The sequence below is a fragment of the Sapajus apella genome, unplaced genomic scaffold, assembly GCF_009761245.1.
Source record: "Sapajus apella isolate SASKATOON/1434 unplaced genomic scaffold, GSC_monkey_1.0 scaffold4, whole genome shotgun sequence".
Lineage (NCBI taxonomy): Eukaryota > Metazoa > Chordata > Mammalia > Primates > Cebidae > Sapajus > Sapajus apella.
The window spans coordinates 7,240,094-7,261,581 of NW_022436944.1; the positions used below are offsets into that span (position 1 = coordinate 7,240,094).

A 21,488-nucleotide genomic window follows, 5' to 3' on the forward strand; every position below is an offset into this window, starting at 1 on the left:
AGAAAGAAAGAAAGAAAGAAAGAAAGAAAGAAAGAAAGAAAGAAAGAGAGAAAGAGAAAGAAAGAATGAATTGAGGGTCATTAGGAATAATTAACTTCAACTGATGGTAAACTATTTAAAAGAGATCTGGAGGCAGTGATCCCTTCAAATGGAATTTATCTGTGCCCTCAGCATTTCCATGGCTCTTCAAACCTCTCATAAAACTCATGACATTCTGCTTGAATTATATATGTATGTATTTATGTTTTTCCCAATATGAATTTTGAATAACAGTTAGAATACCTTCTTTTTAGGCCAAAATGCCTGAGAAATAATGTCATGCTCCCTACAAGTTTAAACACAGGGCACACAGGGCACTACATCCTGCTAAAACTAATGATAACCAAAAAATAGTCCAGGAAAAAAAATGTTCTTTATATAGAGCATCAAGAAAAAGCCAATTTCCATTTTGTGTTGAAATATTTTTATATACATTTTGGACAAAGTATAGAAATGTAGGAATTCATGGGTGAAAAAATGGAAAATATCTGGATTTTCAGATATTTGTCATATTACCATAAAATATATTTTTATATTGGGCCTTACTAAAAGCCCATCTTATTATAGTTGTCACACTGAATTGATTTCAACTATTAACGATTGTAACAATAATAATAGTATTAATAATATCTCACTTTTATTAGACATTTACTTTGCACGGATATTGTTGGAAGCTCTTTTTTTTTTACTTAACCCAATCTTTAATTTAATATAATTTTTACTTGACATTAACACATTAACACTCTTCTGTAACACAGCTTCATATAGCATAACACATTTAATCAATTGAAAAATTCTAAATTTACAAAAATTTATAGCATCTGCCCTTCAAGAAAAGGAGAGCAGATACTTTTATAATTATTTTATCAGCAAAAGAAACTGAGGTATGAAAAAATTTAAAAATTTGGACAGAGTCAAATACAATTACATATGACATTGGTTGGTATCAATTTGCAATCTATATTGCTTATGATATAACTAACATCTTTTGTTTTATTTTTGTCAGGAATTAAAATTAATCTTAAGCCAAATTAAAAGTCATGAGAATAGACTCCTCCCAGTTTCACAAGACCAACTAGAGAAATCCCACCATAGGTCATTCAGCAGTTTTCTAAGTTGCTACTCTGCATAAAATGCAAAATTTGGAAATAAAACCATAGGCCGTCAAGAAAATAACTGAATGCATTTTGAGGGAACCCGCCCTAAATGGAAGTGAAGAGCCAATTCTATTTCTAGTTTTTGCCAATAACTCAAATACCAACCTTCATCACACAGAGCCGTACCAGTTCTAGAGTTCCTTTAAAGAGCTTAATTGCTTCCCCTAATTTACTCAACCAGGTAGTGATTAACTAGAATGCAGTCATTCAACTCATTTTTTTTTCTAACTTTCTATCTTAACCAAGAGTCCAAGCTAAGTCTGGAAGTGAAAGGAAAGTGGAGTTGCTACTTTATAAAGACCGGCCAAAGGAATTTCTACTTTTGATCCTTCATCAAAGTATATTCTTAAGAAACTTATTTTATTGCACTTCCCTATTTTTTCTTCTATTTCCAGAAGTCTAGCTTCCCAAATGTATGAATCACTGGGGAGGTTCATCACTCATCTTTATTTCACAAGGTTTTCTGCTAACATAATTCAGGCACAAAAGGATTAAATGTTTCCAAGAATGAAAATCATGTAACTGACAAGTGTGAAGTAGCTCTCTCTTCCCTTAGCATCTTTTTTGAGTAATTACTTCACTGAATGTTCTACCAGAAATGAGTTAGGCAGTTCCTGAGCCATGTGGAGGGTGATGTATAGACAGCATTAGGTCTTTTGACATGTGACACTGAGGCTAAAACATTTAACTTGATGGATAGATGGTATTTCTACAGGCTGCTGGTATTCACTGAGGAATTTCTAAATATCCTAGTGAATCTGTAGCCTTCCTTTGGTACCTTTAAGCACTTACAGAACCAGGGATTTCCTGGGACAGAAAGCCTTCTTTATGGATACACCTATGGAATTACAGAATTTCTGAGCTGGAAAAGAGCTACAAAGGCACTAATAACTACAAATCTTCTTTGCTAGTAAACAAGGTATAAATAAATATCTAGGTCATCTCCCTCAAGCTCCAAGTGAAAGAAAATGACGGACCCAATGTCACTATTGTAAGCTTGATTACTTCTGTTTTAATTAAGTTGTCTTCCTACCACTGACAGTGCCTCTAATTTCAGAGTGAGCCAAGGGATATGTTAAATTCTCCTGCACAGGCATACTATCCACCTAGACTGAATATTTAGGGAGTTGCCTGCTTTAGTTTGTTCCATCTGATACAAAATTATTTGCATCCAAAGGAAGTAGGCTCACATGCACATGTACAGGAAGGGTATCTCTGTAGCCTTCCCCAGAGACTGTACTCTGTGGCTGCTAGTCACTAGGTCAGCCAGGTGGCGAATGAGAGATGGAAAAGCTGTATGACAATCTGTGTGTGTGCATGCATGTGTGCAATGTTCCCAGGTAAGTTTAAAATATCTCAATAGGCTATTTACAAAGTTAACATGTTTATATCAAATATAATGTGCTTTATCAAGTATTTACATTTTTAAAAACTAACTCACCTTCAAGAATCTAGTATTTACTTAGCAAGTTGCTCTCCTGATAAATGATGCAGAATGAGTTACCTACCTTTCTCTCCTTTGTAGCCTTTAGGGCCTTGGGGCCCAACAACTCCTGGTGGCCCTGGGATCCCCAAATTCCCAGTCTCTCCTTTAGGGCCTAGAAATGGAATTTTAAACACATCAGAACATAAAATTCTTTTTTTGAAGTTTATTAGTTCCAGGGGGAAAAAAAGCATTTTATTGCAATCAGTAAGTGTCAATGACCTAATGATAAAATCTGAGTGAGAATAAATCATCACAGAGTTCTAAGGGCAATATTTTTGTCTGATTTGCAGTTTTGTACTACCTGAATAGATAAATTGAGCCCATTAGTACTTGTCACTGTATTCATTGCAGTGATCAAATGATTCAGGGAAGCAGCACTATATCAAACAAGAACAAAATGATAATCTGACACTTAACCTCATGTGGACCACACTTTCAGATTGTAAGTAAAAACACACCTAGAACATTTGGATTTCCCTTTCATTCACTTACTCATTCATTCATTAACTATTTCTGAGGCCTTCTATACACCAAGCACCCTGCAAGATGTTAGGAATGCAGACATCAACATTCCAGCAGTCCCTACTCTCATGAAACTGAGAGTCTATGAAACATAAACATTGAATAAATAGCCACATGAATAAATAGAAATTGTCACACTGTAGTTAATAACAGAAATAAAAATAGGAAGGTCTTATTGTAGGTTATGGTAAAAGGACTTAATTGATGAGATGAGAGACTTCCTTGAGAAAATGGCATTAAGCTAAGACCCAAGGAATGGACTAAGATTTCCCAAAGCAGAAGAGCTTCCTTAAGCAGGACTAAGACAGCCTGTGCATTCTGAGCTCTTAAGCACTATGCTCTGTGGCAGAGCCAGTCAGACTAAGACATATTGGCTCCCCAGGCAGGGTAATAACTTGGCATACCTTGAAATTATTTGTCAAATATATTTAGAGGAGAGAACAAACTCTGAGAACAGCCCAGCTAAATCCACCACTGGGTAAAACAAAAGCCCTAATGTTACAGAACTCACAGCCTTAGCAAATAGTTTAGCAACCAGCTGTGTCTACTTGACCATATCCTTGGGATTTTCACCCCCAAGCAGCTTGCCAACCAGACAGAATACTAAGACTTCTGGTAAATATGATATTCTCAGTCTCATTAAATTTTCAATAATGTTTTAGCAATCTTGACATCTTGGTGTGCAAGCTACAACCCATCTCCTTTACCCCTTAGTGCAGCTCTACATAAATACCACATTTCCTGAAACATCCCTACAATGGGATGAAATGAATGAAAAGCTTGGAAGATGTATAATTGCTGAGTTTATAACATTAAATTCTTCAGGGAATGGTGAATTTGAAATTGACAATCTGATCTTAACTTTACCTTGAATTATCTTTTATATGACATGTAAAAGCTGAAATGTATTAGAATAATGCTGAGAGTATATTCATTATGCATATATTATAGACATCTGAAATCTTGACATATATAACCATGGTGTTCAATGGAGAAAATCACTGGGCAAGGACACAGTACTGCCTCAGAAATTCAATGAGAAGCAAACGGAATCCTAAGCCCTATTTTCCACCTCACAGCCATTCCATTTCTGATCCTAACTACAAATAGCACTCAGAAAATCCATCAGTCAGCACACATTCTTACCAGGCAACAGAAGCTTCATTTACTCTTTCTAAATCAGCCACTAATGAAACAATGGTGCTGGTAATGAACCTGCCATCTTGAAGAACCACAGCACGCCATGCTGCGGTCAGTAATCCCTGACTTTGCTCTCGCCCGCACTGCCCAGTAGAATGGTCTGCAATGATGGAAATGCTATCTATGCTGCCCAATACAGTGGCTGTTGAGCCCCTGAACTGTGGCTAATGTGATTGATGAACCGAATTTTTTACCTCATTCAATTTTAATTTTAATATTTATTAATTACCACATTGGGCAACACAGGACCCAGTTGCATTTGTAACAATGTGACACCTAGACCTGTCTCCATTTGCGTGACAAAGCAGAAACTCGGAGCAATTTCACCCCACAGCCTACCTCTCGACTCTACCAATGTACAAGTGAGAAACATGACTTCCTGTATTTTCAAATACCTGGCTTTCCAGTCTCTCCACGTTCTCCTTTCTGCCCAGGTACAGGTGAACAACAATCACAACAATTCAAAAAGAAATCAGCTGTGTCAAGAGTGAAGTTTTCAAAGGGAAAGAGAGTGGCAGTGCCAAACACAGAATCCAAGGCTGAGGGTTTGGTGATTGGTTCTGCCATTTCAGCCATTTCTGTGAAGAGGGTTTCTTCTTCTTGTGGAGGTGGGCCACTGGATGGCTTTAGACCCTTTGGCATCTCTCTTTCCTCAGATTTCTTCGTAAATTTGGTATACGGTGTGGTCTTTGCTATTGTGTTCATACCAGCAATAGCCAAAATAATTAAAATAGCACAAAGCCAAGTAAACATCCACATAATTGAGGCTGGAAGAAAGATATAATAGGAAAACATATACATATTACATGAGGTCCAAATTAAAAGACCAAGTGATATAAATATTATTTACATAAAAGAAATATATATGTTTATGAACCATACAAATGAACAGAATGCATAATACAGAATTATATATTTTCAATATATTTTATATGTAAATATGTGCTTGAATCACTACAGAATATTTTATGTACTTATTTATTATAAAGAACACTTTACTTCAATTTGTCTTTCTGGTTGTTTTCTTAGTATTATATATTGTTCTCAACAATTCAAACTATCTTGCCAAATAGCAAACATGATCTATAATAAATACAACATGACTCAATAGCTCATATACCCTGTGGAAGATAAATGCATATAATTCCCTGACTGGTCTCACTCAGATTTATAGAAATCAAATACATTTGTATTAGAGGGAGATGAAAAATATTAAGCTGAATAGTTTATTACAGCAAACTCAATTATTTCAAGAAAAAATACTGGTGAAACAGCCCTTAAATCTACTAAGGAGAATGGTCCTGTTGTGAGGGTAATTTTTTAAAATCTACTTTAATAAATGAAGAGAGAGACAATGAAATATAATAAATTTGAATATATGCTGCATCCTTAGATTCTTCACATGGCATTTATCTCTCCACCTCTTTGCTCTGTAATTTGGGGAGTTTTTTCTAGAAGCTCACATTTATTCTTGTATTATTTTAATGAGGCAAAATGTGGTTATTCTTAAAAGGCCTTTGGCAGTGTCCAAAGTGATATGATGTAGGGTTTCTAATGAAGTGAAATTTTGATAGTTCAGAGTATTCTATTCCCCATTAACTCCCAGCAGTCTAGTGGCTGCTAACAGATAGCCAGGGTTATAAATGCACATTTCCTGATAGGAGAAAGAGGGCATAATTAGGATAAATTGTAACAGAGTAAGGAGAATGGAAACAGAGACAGTAAAAAGGCCTACTGTTGATACAGCCCCTAGTCTGAGTAGATGCCTTACATTATTCAATCTAATCAGGTCTCACAAAGTTCTCCATTCCCCTTGAAAATTGGAATAAGACAAGGATTGCTCTCTCCCGCCACTCCTATTTAACATAGTATTGGAAGTGCTAGCTAGAGCAATCAGGCAAGAGAAAGAAATAAATGTCATTCAAATAGGAAAAGAAGAAGTCAAATTATCTCTTTTTGCAGAAATATGATTCTACATCTAGAAAACCCTAAAGACTCTGCCAAAAGGCTCCTGTGACCAATAAATGACTTCAGCAAAGTTTCAGGATACAAGATCAACGTATAAAAATCAGTAGCATTTCTATACACCTATAACATTAAGGCTGAGAGTCAAATCAAGAATGTAATTCCATTTATAATGGCCATGAAAAAAAATACCTAAGAGTATATCTAAGCAAGGAAGTAAAAGATCTGGAGAACTACAAGGAGAACTACAAAATACTGCTGAAAGATATCAGACATGACACAAATAAATGAAAAAACATTCCATGCTCATGGATGAGAAGAATCAATATTGTTAAAGTGGTCATAATGCCCAAAGGGATCTATATATTTAACACTATTCCTATCAATCTATCAATGCCACTTTTCACATAACTAGAAAAAACTACTATAAAATTCATGTGGGACCAAAAAAAGAACCCTAATAGCCAAAGCAATTCAAAGCAAAAAGAACAATGCCAAAGGCATCACATTACCTGGTTTCAAACTATACTGTAAGGCTGCAATAACCAAAGCAACATGGTACTGGTACAAAAACAGACACATAGACCAGTAGAACAGGACAGAGTATCCAGAAATAAAGCCACACACCTATGGCCATCTGACCTTTGATAAAGTCATCAAATATAAGCAATGCAGAAGGACTCCCTATTCTGTGAATTGTGCTGCAATAGCTGGCTGGCTATATGAAGAGAATAAAACTGGACCCCTACCTTGCACTCTATGCAAAAGTTAACTCATGATGGATTACAGAATTAAATGTAACACCTCAAACTATAAGAATACACACACACACATGCACGCACACACACACGCGCACACACACACACACACACACAACCTAGAAAATGTCATTTGGACAACAGCCTTGGGAAAAAAAAAATTATGACTAAGTCCTTAAAAGCAACTGCAACAAAAAGAAAAATTGACAAGTGGGACCTAATTAAACTAAAGAGCTTCAGCACAGAAAAAGAAACGTTCAACAGAGTAAACAGACAACCTACAGAATTGGAAGAAAATACTCTCAAACTATCATCTGAAAAGATCTAATAGTCAATCTATAAGGAACTTAAACAGTTCAACAAGCAAAAAAAATAAAAATTCCATTAAAAATGGACAAGTGACATTAGGAGACACTTCTCAAAAGAAGACATGCAAGCAAACAACAAACATAAAAAAAAATGCACAGCATCACTAATCAAAAGAAAAATGCAAATCAAAACCACAATGAGATACTATCTCACAGCAGTCAAAATGACTACTATTAAAAAGTCAACAAATAACAGATTTCAGTGAAGATGAGGAGTAAAGGGAATGCTTGTACACTGTTGTTGGGGGTGTAAATTAATTCAGCCACTGTGGAAAGCAGTTTGAAGATTTCTCAAAGAACTTAAACCAGATCTATTATTTGACCCAGCAACCCTATTACTGGATATATATCCAAAAGAAAACAAATTGTTCTTGCAAAGAGACACATGTACTAGCATGTTCATTGCAGGATTATTCGCAATAGCAAAGACATGGAATCAATCTAGGTACCTATCAACAGCAGACTGGATGAAGAATATGTGGTATATATACATCATGGAATACTATGCAGCCATAAAAAATGGGATTATGTCCTTTGAAGTAACATAGATGCAGGTAGAGGACATTATCCCATGCCAATTAATGCAGGAACAGAAAACCAAATACCACATGTTCTCACTTATAAGTGGAAGCTAAACATTGGGTAGTCGTGGACATAAAGATGGCAACAATAAAAACTGGAGACAACTAGAGTGTTAGAGAGAGATGGAAGCAAGTTTTAAATAACTGTTAGGTACTATGCTCAGTACCTGTGGATGGGATGATTTGTACCTCAAACCTCAGCATCACACAATATACCAGGTAAAAAACCTGCACACATACACCCTGAACCTAAAATAAAAGTTGGAAAATATCCTGAACTTCAGGGAAAACAAAGCCAGCTCCAGCAGGTAGGTGACACTATTGTTCACCTTTACAGATGAGGTAACAGGCACCAAGAAGTTATGTACCTTGCCCAGAGTCACACAACCTGTAAGTTATAGATCCAGGTCTGTTTAATTTCAGAGTCTAAACTTTTTTCCACAAATCATGTGGCATTTATAAGGATGAGGTTAAAGAACAATAAATCCAAAGTTAGCTCCATGGAACAAAGCTATGGATGAAACAAATATAAATTAGTACAGATAAAAAAGGAGAAAGATAGGATGCTTTGTTTCCAAAAATCATATAAAAATTAAAAAATGCTAACTTTCCTTTGAGTTGCCTTTGCTACCACATTCATCCATTTAACCATTACTTATTGAATATTGACAGCGTTAACCAGCCCTAAAATATTATATATGGTAACAACAAATATAAGGCATGGTCACTGTCCTCAGAGAGTTCACAGTCGAGTAATGAGAGATAAAACACAACAAAGGAAATGGAGGAAAATGTGAAAAGCAGCTTATTACATAGCATGTCCCCAAATATAGGCCCTTCTGTCCCCAAATGCAGACCCCCACACATACATGTGTACTCTCTATTCCGCAAGAGTGAGGACATCAAACACAGATACAATGCATCAGCCAGCTAAAGCCAGCCCCAGCAAAAATTAAAACACGGAAATATTCTGTCTGGATATAAAATAATTAAATTTTCATTGGTTTACACAATTACATTCAATAAAATATTCATTTGTTCAACAAACATTTATTTGAGCATCTACGAAGTCTGTGTGGGATCACAGAATATAAAGAAAAGTAAAACCTAGCCCCAGCCCTAGGGATCCTTTTTGCCGTAAATATTCAAATACAACAAGGCCCACATATTTGGGCAACAGAGAAATCACAGAATTGACAGAAAGCTAGAAGGGAAATATTGGTGACTTTTAATTCTCTCACCATTTTAAGAAGAATTAAGATTTGCAAAATGCTGAGTGTTAATACTCTATTTCTTATATTCTCTTAGACAAGTGAGGTCATGTGAGAAAATAACCTTTCTTTTTCCCTGATAAATATAACTGTGCCATATAATAGATTATAAAACTGAGGCACAGAGAGATTAAGTAGCCTGCACAAAATCATAGGGGACTGGTCTTGACCCCAAAGTCATCCCATGTGCTTCCCACTGTGCCATGCTCCCTGGGGATTAATGAGTGATCAAAGATGTTGCAGAAGTGAACTGGGTTGGACCCTTTGTGAAGCTCAACTCTGGGTCTTTCACTAGAAGAAAGTGACTTTCTGCAGACAGGAAATGGGAACTTAATAAGAGCAATGAGGAAGGAGAGAGATGAGAAGTCCGACTCTGAAAGTAGAACCTATTGGTATGAAGCAAACAAAGTTACAGACGGTATATCTGCCAAGAGGCGAAAGATCTACAGAAAGTAATGAACAGAGCTCATCAGTATGAGGAAGGTGCTCAGTTTCCTTATTGAAGGACATGGATTGTCTTCATATGTGTTTCCTTTGCATTGAGGGTTCCAGCTTCCCAATTTAAATAAAGATATTAAATGATAATGCTGGCAACACTTTGACTGTGATAAGGCTCCCTAAGAATTTGAAGATGAGGAAAACATAAAGTTCTTCGAAAGACAGTGGAGCAAGTGTTGGTAGTAACTTGACTGATGATGCAGATATGTCATTTGTTGTAACCAGAATTTTTCATGATTGTATAAAAACATAAAATTCCAGCCAAACAAAATTTCCACAATGAGTGAAGCAAGTAAGGACTCCTGACCAGATTTTAAGTCACTAAAACAATAAAGCATAACTTAAATGCTAAATCTAAAGTAAGTATAAATCTTAACAGAAGGGTTACAAGTAAAAGTCAAAATAGGAGGTTGGGATCCTGAAGTAACTGAAGTACAGGAAACCCTTTTATTTATCCTGAAGAATGCCTAGACTGGCAACATTTCTCATGCCAAAAGTTAATTCTCTTGTTTCCGTGTTCCCAAAAACTAGTACAATGTTTGGCAAATAATAGGTGTTCCATAGATGTTTCTCTGAACTGAAATGAAGTAAACGTTGTAGATTGCATTATTGTCCACAATTTTTTACCCCTCCCTGTATTCACACCCTTTGCTAAATGGATTTTGCACTGCTCCACACAAAAGAAATGGCTCTAATCTCTTGACTCGGAGTTCAGCCATGTGACTTCAGCCAATAGAATGAAGTAGAAGTGACAGGATATTAGGTCTCAAGGGCCTTTGGGTGTTTCCATTTGCTCTCTTGCACTTTTTCCATTGCCATCAAAAGGATATGAATGACCCAGCTTGCTGGTCACAGGAGGAAGATGAGAAAAACACAGAGTGGAGCTGTCCCAAATAGGCTGTCCTAGCCAAATATGACCTACAGCACAGTCTCCAACTGACCTGAAGACACGTGAGTGACCCCATGTAAGACCAGCTGAGGTCAGTCAATATCAGACAACCCTCACCAATCCCACAGATATGTTCCAGTTATCTACTATTGTGTTGCAAAGTACTTCAAACTTGGTCTAAAAACAACAATTTTATTCTAGCTAACAATTTTGTGGGTCAGAAATTCAGGTCTGGATCAACTAGGTGATTCCCCTGCTCTATAGGGAATGAACTCAGGTCACTCAGAGTGTTCAGCTAGTGGGTTGGCCAGTCTAGAGAGGCTTAATTACAAGTTTGATGCCTTGATAGAAATGGAAAATACTTGGGCTTAGTTAGGACTTTCAATCACATAATCTCTTTGGCATGCTAATCTCAAGATATTTAAATTTCCATGATAGCTCAGGGCTCCCAAACACATTTTTCCAGGAACATGGAAGCTGCTAAATTATTAAGGCCAGGTGACATAGTGACACTACCACTAAATTTTTAATCAAACCAGTCTCAGAAGCCAGCCATACTCAAATGAAAGGGGCATGGACCTCATTTCTTAATGTGAAGCATGTTAATTTCGATCATCTTGAATCTACCATAGATACACAAGCTATGCTTTGTAAGCCATGGAGTTTTTTGTTTGTTTGTTTTTTTTGTTTTTTTGTTTTTTTGTTTTTTTTGAGACAGAGTTTTGCTCTTGTTACCCAGGCTGGAGTGCAACGGCGCGATCTCGGCTCACCACAACCTCCGCCTCCTGGGTTCAGGCAATTCTCCTGCCTCAACCTCCTGAGTAGCTGGGATTACAGGCACGCGCCACCATGCCCAGCTAATTTTTTGTAGTTTTAGTAGAGATGGGGTTTCACCATGTTGACCAGGATGGTCTCGATCTCTTGACCTCGTGATCCACCCGCCTCGGCCTCCCAAAGTGCTGGGATTACAGGCGTGAGCCACTGCGCCCAGCCCCAAGCCATGGAGTTTTAGCAAGATTTGGCCACAAATGGCTAACTGACACCAAGAGTTCCAGCCTCTAGCCTAACATTTTTATCATTGAAATCAAACTGACTAAGCAGACTCCAGACAATGTCATCTTACCTTTCCCTGCAGAAGACATACTTTGAGCTCCTCACCCTCATCAATTAGCCCCCATAACCCCGGAAGCTTCTCCCATTGAAAGTGTTCAAGCAGAATTTGGGCCACCTCTTGTTGAGATGCTTGCTATTAGAAGGGCTCTTGCAGATGCTATGATCCTGAATGTACTTTCCCTTAGATTCTGTGATGAGTTTTATAACAGTGACCACTCTATTAATACATAAAATTTAGCTGATTCTATAGTTTTATTCTAAATGTAGGAGGCATTATGTTTCTTCTAATGGTGTACTCTTCACTCCCATTAAAAAGATGGTGCCCAAGATTGGGAGGACATTCTTTGAAGATTCGTTAGTTTTTTCCCCAGTAGAAGTAAGATGTTCACACTGACCTAATAGTGCACATTTGGAAGATGATTGACAAGTTTTATGTTGCGGCTAAAGCCACAGATTACAAATAAATTTTTATAACTATTAAGTAGCATAGTATAGGACTAAAAGCCATTCACTTTGTAGAAAATCAGTCCTGAGATCAAGTTTCAAATCTTCCACTTTTTAACTGATTTGGAGCAAAATGCTGTACCTCTCTAAATCTTGGTTCTTCATTTCTAAAATGAGATAATAATAGTAGTTTCATCTTGTAAGGTTGTGAAACTTTATGAGATAATACATGAAAAGCTCCTAGCATAGTGCCCTCAGTAATTATTGACTATTTTTTAAATGAGAATTAGATCTAATGAAATCAGCCAGAAATATTTTAAAGCAGTGACAAGTTTTTCTTATTCTCAAATTGTACCAGACTGAGATTGCATTTGGGCATTTGATATTATTCCCATCCTGCTTTATCTGCTCCCCCAGATATCAGGGCCTCAAAGTCTGGGAACTAAATTTTCCAGACTCTCTGGACCTCAGGGTTCCAGTTTAGTATTTTCCAGTGAGAGACACCTGCATGGACTGGGAGAGACAGAAAGAAAATAGAAGCCCTCATTCTTTTGCAGACAGCAGACAGCAAATGCATGGCAGATGTGACGTTTTAGAATGGCTTCTGGCACACCAATGTAAATTCCTGCCTTGGTTCTTATAGGCGGATGTGACTAACGGTAACTATATCTGCAATTCCTGCCATGGACAGCAGTAGCAATTTCCTGATTATCTGAAAGTTCAAGGCAAACCTGACAGCTAGTGACAGCCATCCTTGCCTTTTGCTTCTTCCCCCTTCAATGATTAAATAAGCACCTAGTTACCTATATTAAATTCCTTTCTGCCTAACATGCCTGTAGTGGCCTGAGAGCAAATCTTGTTATCATATCTTCTCCATTTAATTTTTTTGGGTTTTTTTCCATTTAATTTTATGTCCATTTCTTTTATTATAAAATCCCATCCTGCCTCCCTTGTTCTGTCCTATATTGAATTCTACATTCTCTTTCTTCTTACCACAATCACTCCTCATCCATCCACAATATCTTTATCTATTAGAAGCTGCCTGGATCAAATTATGTCCCAAAAGTTTTTCAAATGATCCTTCCTGTTTTAGTCCATTTTGTGTTGCTATAATAGAATGTTACAAACTGGGTAATTTATAAAGAAAAGAAATATATTTCTCACAGTTCTGGAAGCTGGGAAGTCCAATATGAGGGAATCAGAATCTGGTCCAGCCCTTCTTCCCATGTAGAAAGACAGAAAGGCAAGATAGCTCAAGAGAGGACTGAACTCGCTTTTATAACAACCACCCCAAAAATAGTGACATTAATGTTGACAAGTGATTACCTAGTCACTTCTCAACACTGTTGCATTGAGAATTAAGTTTTTATCACATGAAGCTTGGGGGATACATTCAAACCATAGCACTCCCACAGGGTTCTGAGCCTTCAAATATATTGCCCATGCTAATACTGTATTCCAGTTGCATTCTTAAATGCTAATTCTAATATAAATGTAAATACTGTTGAAATTGTTTTAGGCAAATGGATATGTATGCATACATTGTTTGTGCTACAAAGCTGGTGACCTTTTCTTCTTAACCTTTTATAAAACATTCTTCCCCTCTGACTCTGTATATTCTATGGAATTATAAAATGAGCCATTACGTCTATAGCATTCCTTTACTATTTAAATAGCTACTTTTAATTTCTCACATTCTTCTATTTGCAGCAATATTTCATGCTGTGTTTCTTCTCCTACTCATGCTTCTCTTTCTTCTTTTCACTCTTCCTTAAATTCAGTCAACAAATGTTTATTAAAACCTACTCTGTGTCAAGCACCAAATTATATTCAGGAATTATAGGATAAAATATATGTTCTCATAGAGATTACATTTCAATGAGAGTAATAAATATCTTGTGGTAAACAAATAAACATTTCAGACTATAATTAGGTGCTACAGAGAAAATAAATAGGAGTATTTGATAAAGAGTGACAAGGAAAGGTTATTTCAGACAAGAGAATATTACACAAGAATGTCAGGAGGAGGAAAATGGGTAGAAGCAGTTGCTGCCACTACTTACATCTCCTTCCTCAGAGCTTCATCCATGGCACAATCCAATTTTCCTTTTTAAGGTGCCTAGCGTTGCACCTCCCATGCTATGCAGCCATGAAGATAAATTAGGGAGAATTTCTGATTAGTTATTTCGTCTTGCCCCAGTTCTTCTAGTAAACTCAGAAGGGTAGGTCTTTAGAGCTCAAATCTTGAGTTCATTCACAAATTGCCACATCAAAAGGAAGAAAGAGAAACTTAATGACTACAGCTTTCTATTTCCCACTTTATTTTTTAAGAGCAATTCCAGAGTGATTGTAGTCAGCTCTGATAGACCCATCCCTTTGTGTTGATAGATGCAGCAAGAGCATCATAATTTCTATTGTGCAGTGGAAGGTTGTTTCTTCCCGAGTGTCTAAATAAGTGAATCCATTACAATTTTATTAAGGACATTGAATATAACATTGCATTCTACCAAGCTAAATGCTTCTTGTATTTAACAAGTATGAAGAAAAGTAAGATATTCTCAGCATTTTTCTGTCAGATGGAAAGGGTTTGGCTTTGGACCAGAATATAATACCATAAAAAGAGTCCAGCCGCAAATGTGGAAACTCTTGCCTCTGTGGACACCACCACTTTTTCAGTTCCTCCTCTTCTCCTCTCATCCTGCCTTAAATCAAATCTGTAGGACAGGAAGCAGAACATTACAAGTGACAGTCGAGACTTGTGTATGCCATAACCAACACATATAGGGTTATGGAGAAGGAACTCCACTTCCAAGAGCAATCAAGTTAGGGTGGGACCAAATAATAACTCAGTGACTAGTTGATAGAAAAATGAAGTCACCTGCATGTAGCCTAAATTTGGGCACAACAAAGCTCCATGTCTCCATAACCTTTAAAAAAACGTTTAAGGATTGGATTAGGCAAAAGTAAGAACAAACTTATTACCACTCAGTTTCATCATTTTTATTTCCCTCACAGTGATTCTGAGTATATCTTCTATACTAGTTTTCTTATTTTATGAAAAAAGAGAACTAAAGGAGGTGAGGGAAGGGGACAGTGTGCATCTGTGGGTGTGTGGCTGGATAACGAGCCTGAATTAAATTTTGCAAGCTGATATATTCCACTGATTAAAAAAGCAATGGGGAGCTGGGTGTGAAGAGTGAGGGAGGGTGGTATATGGGAACTCTCTGCTCTTTCTGCTTAATTTTTTAGTAAACCCAAAACTGCTTAAAAAATAAAGTCCATTAATTTTTAAAAAGATAAAGCAATGGGGTCCAAACATGTTGATTGATTTTTTCACTTGCCAGTTAATAAACTGGTCCTGGCAGCAGTTAATAATCTATCCAAGTTGTTACAGCACTCCTGAATTGAAAACTTACATATGTCCATAATACATTTTCATTAAATTTTGTCATGTTAACAAAAACCCATGATGGAGACAAACTGGTTCCATGTTAGAAACTCTCCATGAAGTAAAATTTCACTGAGACTTTTCTATTTATTTGATATGAAGAATTTATCCATCCATTAAAATAAGTAAGCAAACCTCTTCACCTCTTCACCTTTTCAGAGACCAAGCAGAATGGCTGTGGTGGGGTGTTTCTCAGGAGGAAATTATTATGTAAAACAAATGGAAGCTAGCTCATTCCTGCTCCATCCAGTCTATCCCAAAGTAACCAGAGTTGTCCTAAAGGGGAGTCTCTGAGGAAGCCTCAGAATACAGAACCTAACAGATGAGTGGGCCTTAAATAAAAGGAATTTGTCTTTGAAGCAAAAGATGTTTTTCAGATACGGTGATAGATGTGGAATTTTCATTACTAACAGCTTACTTTCTGTTGACAGCCTGGCTTCTCAGTGTTGAAAGCCTGTGTCGATCCTTTTATAAGTTTACTTGAATGCTCCCATGTCAGGCACTCAAATATGAAATATAACTACTAAAGATATAGCATTAAATAAATGCTTTATTATGAAACTAGTTTCAATTACCCAACTCCCATATGTCTTTCATTTCCACAATGTCTAAGATCTTTTTTTTTTTCAATCCAGAGAGTTCTAAACCTATTCTAGGGCTCAGAAATATCTTATAAACAAACCAAAAAAATCAGAAGTTGAAGATGTCAACAGACATTACATATTCCAAAAGATATTCATTTTTCTCCTGTCATTGAAATCTGAACTAGTTTCAGCTCCATTTATCATCATGGGTCAAGGAAAGAGCAGGCCCTATTATATTTTAATCAGAAATTTCCAAGAATAGTCATTTTAGAGTAAATCTACTTTATAGGTACAAGAGTTGGTTCTTACTGTGTCTCTAGTTCTCAAAAAGTCCTAGAAAATTCCCCTAATTACTCTTCACTACTCATAACGACATTGTCACTGACAGGTATCAACATCAAAGATAGGTATAAAACATGAGAGGATTATAGGCTACACAGCAGTTTTTTGGGGTGGGTTGGCATGGTGACCCTAGCACCTTCCTGCCTTGTTCAAACTCCATAATTTGGCATCAGGTTTCAAGACTTCATCTTGGATCTGGGCTCATAAAAAGGAGCCCTGAGCCTTGGTCACTAACAGCTTCCTGAGGCTAGGGTAAGTCCCTTTATCAGGAGGAAAGTAGTGTCCTTACATCAAAAACAACGAATTCAGACTAGAAGAGCCAACTGTAACCCCTTTTCTACTTCTAATGTATTAAGATTCTTTTTCCAACAAATTCTCCCTAATCATAGTCAGGGCTGAAGAATTAAATATCATTACATTCTCATTTTGTCACTTGGTCCAGGGTCCATTCCATGATGGGAGTCAGCTCATGGAAAACTCTGCCTGTGGCAGTGGCTCTGTTAGACCCTTGAGAAGTCAAGGGCTCTCCTAGAGAGTTGAAAATAAGATAAGCATCAGGATTGGGATCCACCCAGAGAAGAGCAGAAGGGAGTCTGTCCCTGACAAAGCTACCAAGAGGTTAATGCATCACATGAAAAACAGCAGTAACTTCCTCTTTCAGGACAGCCTTGCTATTTAATACCCCAAAAGACCAAGGACAAAGAATGGCACTGTATAAGCACTGTAACTCAAGCAATTAGCCAGGTAATGGTGTGTGGGGTTCATCACAGCAGAATGTCAATTAAAACACTTGAAAGGAGATTATGCAAAGCACTTCAATTTCAAATCTTGTAAGCTACCAGTAGGACTAAATTATAGTAAAAGTCATATTACTACAGTAGGTATCACATAAATGAAAATAAAGCTGCTTTTCTAATACAGACTCTTGCTTAATATCTCATAAATCCCAGAAATTGAAAAAAGCATCCAAGTGTCTAGTCTTTTTCAACAATAAAGGAAATGGGATAAAGGATGTCATGTTTTAATTAAATATCTTCTTTGTTACCTTTGGCCTAATTGATACCTTGTATATCTCTAGTTAATTGCTTTCTAAAGATTCAAAATTATACCTCTTAGTTTTAGTTTGGGATTCTGCCAATGAACTTAAGGGGAGAGAAGAGAATAGGAATTGATCAAATGTGAATTTCAGGAGAAAAATTGTTTCTTAGGAAGATCTTTAGATGAAATTCTTCTGTTTAATGACTTGTCTGACTTCATTCTCATAGAAGCATAGCATTTTCTTCTTTTTTCTTTTAATGCAGATATATCATTAGAAAAACTGACGTTTCAAAATGGAAAATAAATGACTGAGTTATTTATGAAATTTCAAAATGCAAATAGCATTTAGCATCTAAATAGATGGCTATAATGATTTTCCCTGAATACTGGTAGAAAAAACATAATATATAAGCCTTAGCTTCTTTCCTAAAAATCTGCAAGTCAGGTTTAAGCCAGCAGTTAATTTTTATTCATGAATTATAAATCTTTTACAAGAGGGAGTGAAAATAAAATGAAAATAAAATACATGTAGAAATGTAACATTCCATTAATTCTATCATAGAAAACTAAATGCATATTAAATTTTTATTATTATAATTGTTCTGTAAAATACCAGAGGCATAATATGTTTTTAAAAGCAAAATTTATTTTTCTCTTACTAGATCATTGTTATGAGAGGAAATATATTTTTAATGCAACTACCTATATTATCTTAACTGAAGATATGCCACTGTTATAATCTAAACAAAATCTGATTTTTAAGATGTTTGTTGCACATTATCTCTGAAAGATATTAATTATTGCATAATACCAAAAATATGTCGTTCTACCTCAGTAATGCCAATATGTCATATTATCTCTTTGGCATTTGTTTATTCTACTTATGTCACAGATATTCACAAATTTAGTAACTTTAAAATTAAGAATGATTCTATGCTCCACACCACAACTTCCATACTCCAAAAATCAATACAAAAAATTAGATTTAATACCAGAGAGGAAAAACTACCTGTTATCAATTGCATAGTTTTATCATTTCTATTCATATTCTTATTTCCTAGAGACAAATTATATCAACATGACCTTTTTCAGCCTGGGATCTTATTGCAAAAGGTGCGGAAGATAAATCAATGTTTGTAATCATCTCCTACCTTATGGATGTTTCCTTGTCAGCAATTCGTCTCCCAGATGGCACATTGGAAAATTCAATCTCATTTACTATTAGACAGTAGTCTGTTTTATTTCTTTCAAGGTTTGCCCCTACCCAATGAGAAGTGAGTGCTTTGTGATAAAGGGAGTGGCAACCTTTTCAAAGTCTAAAGAAAAGCTCTGAAATCTGATGAAATGCAAATGCCTTGGGAATACTGAAGCCTTAGCTCTTCAGTGGACTGAGTATATCCACCATCGTCATTGGTTTATAGGACTTTCATCCCAATACATTAAATTCATGGCACCATAATGTCCCAAACTCTCCTGTTTAGTAAATACTATAGTTTTCTGAAGTGTGTCCACTGTAATCTGTGATATGGGCAGCTTGTAGGCATTCAGAAGCATCTGCTTCCATTGTTGAGTAAGCCCTCACTGCAGAATAGACAACTAGGTGACTTTTCTGAACCACACACTCTTCCCCTCCACTCACAGCCTCCCCTTTACTGAATTAGCTGCCACCCATTGAGAACTGACCAAGACATACAGATTCTTGGCCAGGTTTATTTTTAAAAAGATATCTTTGTCTTTATTGGAGGATACAATGCACAAACTTGTAAATTACAAAAAGGCTATGGGATTCCTGATTTATTCATTCAGCAGTTGTCATGAAAACCTTCCAAGTGCCACATTCTGTTCTAGGTGCTGAGCAAAGAGCAGGAGAAAGATTGGCAAAGACCTACTTTCACGAAGGTTATATCCTGCTGGGAAATACAACCAAAAATTAAGACTCACACATATGAACAGTAAATATCAGATATTAACAAGCAAATAAACATCATATACAAACTAAAAGTAATAGGATGAATGAGTGGCTTTTTTAGATTGGGTGCTGAGGAAAGCTGTTCTAACAAGCTGACCTTTAAACTGCTACAATCTGAATGACAAAGGAATCATCTAGATAGAGGAAATCAGAGGGGTAAGAGCATCCCAATTGAAGAGACGCAGAGATGGCAACTAGCATTGAACTGTAAGAGCAACACAAAGAGCATCAGAGCAGAGATACAAAGATAACCAAATTAAATCCTGGAGCAGAAAAATAGTGATATTATTTAATATAATAATATATATAATATAGAACTATCAAAATATAGAGAAAAGAGGGTATATGGCATAAACAGAATTATCATCCACCCAGACAGTCCCAAGGAACATAAGCCACTGAGACTTAAATATTTCACTCCCATTAATAAGTAGATTTCCATTATGAGCTGGATGCAGCTGATTAATTTAGCCAGATGCCATGAAATAATTTTATTAATATAAATCCTCTCCTTCAGATTCTACACTCACCAAGTGCTCTCTGATTCTTTCCTCTGAGAGAATGCATTGATCATAAGACTTCAAATAATTTTATATAGTGATTGCTCATATAAGTTACAAAGTGGATTTCTAATTATCACTTGGCTTTCTCCTTAGCTGTCCACTTTAATAGAATGTTATGGTCTTGCTGATATAACTACAGTAGCCCATGCAGTTATATTTCTCACTGTAAATTGATGGATATTCTGGAAGCTATCTATCCCCTCCTCATTTTAGTGTTTCTGGGGAACTGATCACTGCTGGACACTGACAAGCTCAAGTTTATTCAAACCACTACCTAGCATAACCCTATCCAGCCCCAGCTGGTCTTTTCTTAACATTCATTGCCTCCTCCTGATGCTAAGGACATGGCTATGGCTACTGCATTCTCATCTAAATGCCTAATTAGCTCAACTGAGCATGCTGAAGAAATCTACTGCACTGGCTACAAGCAATTATAAGCAATCAAGCACACAAAGTGTATCTTTGAATTTACCACCCTGTCCAAGACATTTGGCAGACAAATATCAGTTTCTTCATTTTAATAAAATGAAGGAGTTGACCTAGGTCTTTTATTCATAGAATTTTTAAATTACACAAGTAATATATGAATACATTTTTCCTGTAAGCATATAGAACACTACAGAGAACAACACCTCAACCGCTGTCTCCTGCTTCTGCTGTCTTAAGATGAACACTGTTATGTATCAACCCTTTCAAACCCTTTCAAGCATTTATATCATATGTCCATATGTGTGTGTATATGTATATATATACCCACACACACACAAAATCGGTAGTATTGTTCACTCTGTGTTTAATAGTTTCACATTGTACATCTTGTTCTGTAACTTGCTTTAACTAAGCAATATGTCTTACAGACTTTTCCACATCAGAATATACACATCTCCCTTAGTCTTCTTTAATTATTGCATAGCATTGCATTATATGAATGCAGTACACTTTTGGTAACTGTCCATCAATTGAGGGCTTAACTTGTTAACTGTCCATCAATTGACTCTTTCCAATTTTTAACCCCTAAAAACGTTGGAGTAACTATCTTTATGTATGTTTTATTGTACCTGCAAAGAGAGTTTCTCTAGAAAAGCTCCAGGAAGGGAAATTAACAAATAGAAGCATCTGAATCTAGGCTCAAGCTATAGTTCACAGACCACCTGAATCAGAATCATAGACGTGTTTATTAAGAATAAAGCAAGAAACAAATAAAAATAAAGAAAAAGGAAGCTTCTGTCTCACCTCAGACCAAAACCAGAACC

General features: G+C 36.3%; 1 protein-coding gene across 2 annotated transcripts in view; it reads right to left on the minus strand.

Moving 5' to 3' along the window:
* The window catches only part of OTOL1 (otolin 1), a 102,083-nt gene that overhangs the window by 3,055 nt on the left and 77,540 nt on the right, over nt 1–21,488 (minus strand). For both annotated transcript variants that reach the window (XM_032261620.1, XM_032261622.1), the window contains 2 exons: nt 4,800–5,171; nt 2,705–2,794 (listed from right to left, as the gene is read on the minus strand). In XM_032261620.1, coding sequence (XP_032117511.1) covers nt 2,705–2,794; nt 4,800–5,163 — 454 coding nt within the window. In that variant the 5' untranslated portion in view covers nt 5,164–5,171. The remainder of the gene's footprint in view (nt 1–2,704; nt 2,795–4,799; nt 5,172–21,488) is intronic.